Source organism: Lutra lutra, chromosome 11 (assembly GCF_902655055.1).
Source record: "Lutra lutra chromosome 11, mLutLut1.2, whole genome shotgun sequence".
Taxonomy (NCBI): domain Eukaryota; kingdom Metazoa; phylum Chordata; class Mammalia; order Carnivora; family Mustelidae; genus Lutra; species Lutra lutra.
In genome coordinates, this window is record NC_062288.1 from 97129902 (window position 1) to 97137165 (window position 7264).

At 47.7% G+C, this 7264-nt stretch overlaps 1 protein-coding gene across 3 annotated transcripts; it reads left to right on the top strand.

Annotated features, from left to right (window-relative positions):
* The first annotated feature begins 299 nt into the window (after nt 1–299).
* On the top strand, nt 300–5553 carry GSTK1 (glutathione S-transferase kappa 1). 3 transcript variants are annotated; one of them, XM_047695142.1, is made up of 8 exons: nt 300–461; nt 1261–1342; nt 1542–1670; nt 1964–2064; nt 2233–2268; nt 3888–4004; nt 4371–4464; nt 5519–5553. In XM_047695142.1, the coding sequence occupies exons 1-8, from the start codon at nt 390–392 to the stop codon at nt 5536–5538; spliced, it is 651 nt and encodes a 216-aa protein (XP_047551098.1). In that variant the 5' UTR covers nt 300–389; the 3' UTR covers nt 5539–5553. The 3 variants fall into 3 exon arrangements, with proteins under 3 accessions (XP_047551098.1, XP_047551099.1, XP_047551097.1); XM_047695143.1 differs by having other exon boundaries at nt 5522–5553; XM_047695141.1 differs by lacking the exon at nt 5519–5553 and adding an exon at nt 4725–4978.
* Nucleotides 5554–7264: the final 1711 nt, after the last annotated feature.

Consider the following 7264-nt stretch of genomic DNA (forward strand, 5'->3'; position numbering starts at 1 on the left):
TACGAGGTAGGGGTTATCATCACGTAGGTGCATTTTAAAGAGGAATGACGAAGAAACAGAGGTTCAGAAAGGTACTGGGGCCTGCCAAAGCAGCACAGCTAAGTGAGAGGGACAATAAACAAACACCTGCTTGGGCCCCGGACAGCGGCGGGGACCGGGAGGCGCGCGGAGCGGCCGGAGGCGGGGCGGGGGTGCTGGTGGGGGCGGTGTGTCGCTGGGAGTCACGCCCTCCCCAGGGGGCCCAGCCCCCCAGCGCCCTTCGGCCACACTTGGCCCTGGGCGGTTTTCCTCGCGCGGCTGCGCAGCGGAGAGGGGGCGGTCCTCCCGGGCAGGCCGGGAAGCGGGGCGGGGTCGCCGCGCAGGCCCAGGGAAACGAGCGCTGCTGCAGCATGGGGCCCGTGCCGCGCACCCTGGAACTCTTCTACGATGTGCTGTCCCCCTACTCCTGGTTGGGCTTCGAGGTGACTCCGGGAGCCCCCTTGGCTGGGGCTTAGAGGGCAAGGGCAGAGAAAGTGGGGAGGCGGGGCGCGGGGACCGTGGTCTCGTGAAATTCTTGGCGCTACCAGCCAGGGTTGAAAGTCACTTTGTGTCTCTAAACGGGATACGGTCGCTGGCTCCAGATCGACCCTTTATAGCCTAAGGCAGTGGTTTCGCACGGATGTTTGGAATAAGAGGGTGGGTGTAACTCCAAAGAATCAAGGAGAAATCCATGGCATAGCCACCTCTTAGCCTACAACGAGGTTAGTTTGGGGGCGGGGATGCCGTGCAGAATAGGATGGTAACTGTCCACTGAGCAAAGATCCTGGGATCGATGTCTTGGGACGGAGCAAAGTTCATGGGATTGATTTCTGGGAGTGGAGTTTTGCCGTTTATTTTTATTTTTTTTTTTTTATTTATTTATTTATTTTTTATTTACTTGACAGACAGATCATGAGTAGGCAGAGAGGCAGGCAGAGAGAGAGAGAGGAGGAGGAGGCAGGCTCCCTGCTGTGAGCAGAGAGCCCGATGTGGGGCTCGATCCCAGGACCCTGAGATCATGACCTGAGCTGAAGGCAGAGGCTTTAACCACTGAGCCACCCAGGTGCCCCGAGTTTTGCCGTTTAAAACCAAATTGTTTAGGGTGTTCGCATAACCCTTACTCTTCTTCACTTAGAGCCTCTGGCTAATCAGTTGCCATAGAACACCCCTTCCCCTCCCTAGGCCATTTTCACTGTGTCCATCTTACACACTGGCTCCCCATCTCCACCTCTGCTCCTTCAGGTCCTGTGCCGGTATAAGAACATCTGGAACATCAGCCTGCAGTTGCGCCCCAGCTTCATTGCAGGGATCATGAAAGACAGTGGTGTGAAGGCAAAAGTGTTTGGGACAGGGATTTGAGGGAGGGCAGCTTCCAAAGGTCCAGGGGGACTGCCCTCAAACGGGTCTTTATATTGGCACTAGCACCAGTAATTTGCACTCTGCTGAAAATCCGGGTAGGGGTCCCCCCAAGCCTGGGACCCTCAGGTAGACTCTCACCAGTGTGCCCAAATTTCCATTTGCAGGAAACCAGCCACCAGCTCTGCTTCCCCGCAAAGCCCAGTACTTGAAAAATGATGTCAGGCTCCTGGGACAGCATGTCCAGGTTCCCATGCAGTTGCCCAAGGATTTCTTCTCTGTGATCCTTGAAAAAGGTAGAGTGAGATACAGATGGGTTATCAAGTGGAAGGCAGCAAAGGCCAGGAAGTAGGGGCCGGCAATTACATGAAATGAAACAAAGCGTGGGAAAACACAGGTCAGCGCTGAGTGACCAGCAGCTTGTGGGGGACCTGAGGGGAAGAAAAGCAGGATACACCGGTTATGAGAAATTTGGGTGGGAGGGTGAGGGCAGTTGAGCTGCTCTGGGGGTGTCAGAAGCAGAAAAGAGCTGGTCCTCCATGGGAAGCAAGCTAGAAGAGCCCTGCCTCTGAGTACCTCTGCCCCACAGGAAGTTTATCAGCCATGAGATTCCTCACTGCTGTGAGCATGGAACACCCAGAGATGCTGGAGAAAGTGTCCAGAGAACTATGGATGCGTGTCTGGTCACGGGTGAGGGCACGGCTCTGGGAACCTACTTGGGAGACCCTGGATAACGTGCTGACCTTCCCCTAGAACCTGATTTCCAGAGTCCTGGTCCCGCCCATTGTTCACTGGCCTACTGTCCACCCATCTCACCCCTCGCTGCCCCCTTCCTGCCAAGTGTTCTCTTCTTCTCAGGATGAAGACATCACGGAGCCCCAGAGCATCCTGGCTGTGAGTATCCTGGCTCTGTCCCCACCCCTCTCACAGTAAAGCTGAAAATAGCTGATGTTTAGGGGCAAAGAGGACACAGTTTTCATGTTGGGTGGAAGAGGTCATAGTTATTTGGGGAGAAAGGATATCTGTATTTGAGGAGCCAAATTCCTGAAAGGTTGGAACTCAGAGGACTCTCAAAAGAATAGATCTCATGGTCGAAAGGGAAAGTGCAAAATTCTACATGGGTAGATTTTATTTCATGAAAGAACTCAATGGGAGGGAGATGTTACATGTTGGCACCCCCAGGTGGGGAGGGATGAAGTATTGGCCCAAAACACTCCCAACACCAGACCTCACTGATATATCCAGAGTAGAAAGCAGGAGACTTTACAGACAGGCTTTAAAAAGAAAAAAGAAAAAAAAGAGAGAGAGAGATAATGGACTCAAGCCAGAATCCCACAGAAGCCTGAATGGAAACACACGGAAATAGCTCAAAACATTTAAATGTGTGCCAGCCATAGATGGGGGTATGAAAAGTAAGTTTGTCTTTGGGATTAAATCAGGAAATTCAAAACGGTATTTTCCCTGCAGTTTACAAAAGATAGTTGAGGCATATTCAGATTTAATACATAAAATGGCAAATCAACAAAGAATGGCCAATGTGTTCCTCCAGTGTTTTTATTCCTGCAAAGTATATGCACAGGCTTGTCTTTCCATTACTGAGTAACAATCATTTTCCATACCATTGTAAATTCTTTGAAAGTATCATTCTTAGTTTCTATACAGCAGTCCATTCATTGGGCCTCCTTTTGCTTACTTAACTGTTTCCCTGTTGTTGAACATTTGCTCTGGGACACAATTCTCTCATGTAGCCAACTCAAAGACCCTGTCACATCAGAATATACCTCATGACTTCCCGTCCCCCCCTCCAAGTTGAGGAGGTCAGACTACAGTGGTTCTCAACCTTGGCTGTATATTTTAGTCACCTGGAGCACCTGGGCACTGCCTACCAAAAATTATGATGTAATTTTTCTAGGGGATGACCTATGAGTGGGATTTTTAAAAAGCCCCCTCGGAAGATTCTAGGATGCAGCCAAAATTGAGAACCACTAATCCCAAATGATACCAACAAACCCCAAATAGAAACGCTTATCCTTGTTAAGCCCTGCCGGTGACTATCTCCCTGTGCCCTGCTCAAAAGTCCTTGGGAAATGCCATGAGAATTATAGCCCAGCCCTTGATTTAAAAAAAAAAAGCACAAGATACTCAGGAATTCTGAGAAGTAGAAAGGCAAGAGCCCAGACTTGGATTCCAGTGTTGGCTCTGCCACTAACAAGTTCTTTAATGCCAACCAAGTCATGTACTGCCTCTGGGCAGCAGTCCCTTCTTGGTTAATAAGTTAGGGAGCTCGTTTCTAAGATGCCCTCTGGCTTTAAATTTCTGCACCCTGTTCTTTCCACCAATCACAAGATTTTAAAGGGGGGGGGGGGGAACAGGCCCTCTTAGCAAAGATAGACCTCTGTGGGTGGGTGAGTAAAGGCCTTACCAGGAAAATGGGAGCAGAAAATAAAGACCAGAGTTTTTTCTGAGCCCTACCTCACTAATACACAGTTGTATTCCCCACTGCATTCCCTCAGGCTGCAGAGAAGGCTGGCATGTCTTCAGAACAAGCCCGGGGACTTCTGGAAAAGATCTCAACACCAAAAGTGAAGAACAAGCTCAAGGAGACCACTGAGGCAGCCTGTAAATACGGGGTGAGCAATTCTTGATGTGGGTCCCCAACCCCAGTGCTGAAGACTGAGGCCAAGCATCTGCTGGGTCCCCATGCTCCTGTTCTAAAAGTTGCTCCCAACATGAGTCCTCCCAGCTGTCCAGACAACCCTTATCCTTTCCTTTCTTGTCCCAGAGTCCAAGGAAAGGAAGGGAGGGAGCTAGATGGTGAGAGGAAAGACAGAGCATCTGAGAATTAGAAACAGAAAACTCCTAAAGCTGTGGAGCCTCTTAGCAGACACCTCTTAGGCTGCTTTGCTTATATGACCTCAGACGAGTACCAACTCAGCCTTCTATCCCATCACCTTCTGCTCCATCACCTTCCTCCCTGCACTAACTGCTCTCTCCAGGCTTTTGGGTTGCCGATCACAGTGGCCCATCTGGATAACCAAACCCACATGCTGTTTGGCTCTGATCGGATGGAGTTGCTGGCACACCTGCTGGGTAAGTTACAGGTTCATGTTGAGCTGCCCTCAACCCCAGCCCACCCCCATTTACCAGTTGACCAGGACAGATACAGAGCAAAAAAAAAAAAATATTCCATGTATTTCCAGCAATGAAGCCTTATACACAGAGGTTCTCAGGGCTGAATGTGAAAAAGGCCACTTTTACCCCCATAGCAGAGAATGATGCCAAACAGAGCTCTTCCTAGAAAAGCACTCGGGGCTTATGGGGCCAGCCTCTGACTGATTTTCTCCATCTAGGAGAGAAGTGGATGGGCCCTGTGCCTCCAGCCATAAACGCCAGACTTTAAGGATGGCCAGGAGAAGCAAAACTATTGGGATAAAAAGCAGACCTTCTGCTTCCCCTTCTTCCACTGTGTGACACTAGGACTCTGGTTTCTCTGATAGAGGTTCCTCTGTGGTCCTGGGAGATGCTGTAGAGGGGGTCGCGAAGTGCCCCAAACTCTGCTTTCCCTCAGAATAAATATAATGCCATGAGGCATCATATTTCTGGATCTGTGTCCTCCGTGGTGTTTGTATGTTCTTCCTGCAGTCACCTCCTATCCACTCTAGGTGTTTGTGAACAGCTCTTTCCATACTGTGAGCCCTGCTGCCCATCTCGGGGCAGCTTATGTGGAAGGAGAGGAAACAGTCCCTCTTCAGGGATGGAAAAAAGCCAGATGTAGTTTGCAGCTAACCAGTTTGGAGGTTACTGTCTTCTGACCAGCCACAGTGCCTTAGACGGAGCTGGGATCAGAAAAAGCCAGAACTTGGCTGAGCTTCTGCCCAGATATTTGAACCAGCTCCAACTACACTGACTAGCAGAACCAGAGAAGGTGGCAGCACAGGGCCGCAGGCTGAAGTTGCCGTGGCCTGGGAAGTTGCTCACCCACAAAGCAGATCCTGAGTAAACCCCAGGGCCTCTCTCCCTGGCCTAGTATAACCCCTGTTCCTTCCCACACAAACCTCCAGCTTTCCCACTCCCTCAATTATTTATCCAAAGGCCCTGCTCTGTATGTGCCAGCTGTGCAATAATCAGAGGACCTTTTTTTCAGTAGTCTTTCGACCTGGTTGACAATACCCTGAAACCATACTTGGACATCTGTTGGGAAGCAGGTATGTGTCTTTGATGGCTCAGTGGCTCCAGAGGCATTAAGAGGGGATTTCTTGCCCCTGCCCTCTGGCTTTTTCTGCTCTCAGAGCTCATTTTCCCCTCTTAACCCCCTTCACTTGCGGTTTTCCTCTTCTCCGCTCTTCTGTTATTCCAGCGAACTCCAGGATTTCCAGTGATCCTTACTAGGCTCATCAGCTCACCAAGGCCAGAAGTATATCTCCAAACACACACTCCCTTTTTTAAAGATTTCATGACATGTACAGTTGATATAAATTTAAAATATGGGAAAATGTCCAATAAGAAACATAAGAGCAAATTAAAATGTTACTTCTCATATATTGAAGTTACATATTTAAGCTTATGGAAGTTCTCATATACGCTGACAGCATGGGGGTAGAGAAAAAGTTTTGTGAATAAAGATGCTTGTCTCGTAGTGTCTGTGATATCGAGTAACTTAATATATAACAACAGGATGTTTGAATAAGTCATGGTACATCCTGGATGTAAGGTTTCATAGCCATCAAAAATTATATATGTTTTGGGGCACCTGGGTGGTTTAGTCGTTAAGGGGCTGCCTTTGGCTCAGGTCATGATCCCAGGGTCCTGGGATCAAGCCCCAAGTTGGGCTTCCTACTCAGCAGAGAGCCTGCTTCTCCCTCTCCCTCTCGCCTGCTGATTCCCCTACTTGTGCTCTTTCTCTCTCTCTCTGTCAAATAAATTAATAAATAAAATCTTTAAGAAGTTTTTATACATATATATATTTAAAGATTTATTGATTTGAGAGAGAGGGAGCATGCACAAAAGTGGGAGGGGCAGACAGAGAGGCAAAGAAAAATCCCAAGCGGACTCCTCACAGAGTGGGGAGCCCGACATGGCACCCGATCTCATGACCCTGAGAGCATGACCCAAGCTGAAAACCAAGGATCACTCAACTGACTTTGCCACCCAGGCACCCTCAAAAATTCTACTTGTAAAGAATTTCAACATTGGAATTCTTAGAATATTATTTGGAAAAAAGATGAAACTACTTAGTATGATCTCAATTATGTCTTGATGTAATAAAAATAGATTATAGAGGACACTAATATATTAATCCTGGATTAAAATATGCCAAAATGTTTCCATTTCATTTGTATACTTTTTGAAATGATCATTTATTCTGACATATGAAAAAATATATAATATTTAAATGAAAAAATAAAAGAATTTGCAGATTCACATTTGGGCACAGTTGTTTTTGAAATGTTATCGTTTGCTTAACTTAATCCTAAATCTTATCCCAGGCTAATGTGACATAATCTTTTATTGTAGATTCGTATCTTCCAGCCCTGCCCAATCTTCCTCCAAGGAGTCTAGCATTCTATTTTCCTAATCTATAGCAAATTTAATCTCTGGAGGAATGAGACAATTTCTAGACTAAACCTTACAAATATAGTTCAGATTATAATGTCTGAACTTCTGCTGAGTAGAATCCAACAGTCAGGGTTCGCCAAAGAAACAAACAATATACTATTTATAGGTATATATAAAAGGAGTTCTATTATCAGGGATTGGCTCACATGGTTTTGGAGGCTGAGAAGTCCCACAGTCTGCCATCCTCAAGCTGGAGGCCCAGGAAAGCGGGCTGGTGGTATAGTTCCAATCCAGAATCTAAAGGCCTGAGAACCAGGAGCACCTGTGTCTGAGG

What these genes read in the sequence shown, in the direction of transcription:
- GSTK1 (XM_047695141.1), top strand. Translation starts at nt 390, where the DNA reads ATGGGGCCCGTGCCGCGCACCCTGGAACTCTTCTACGATGTGCTGTCC. An exon ending in AGGCAGCCTGTAAATACGGG is followed by an intron (nt 4,005 to 4,370) that starts GTGAGCAATTCT and finishes TGCTCTCTCCAG; the next exon opens with GCTTTTGGGTTGCCGATCAC. An exon ending in GTTGCTGGCACACCTGCTGG is followed by an intron (nt 4,465 to 4,724) that starts GTAAGTTACAGG and finishes TTCTCCATCTAG; the next exon opens with GAGAGAAGTGGATGGGCCCT.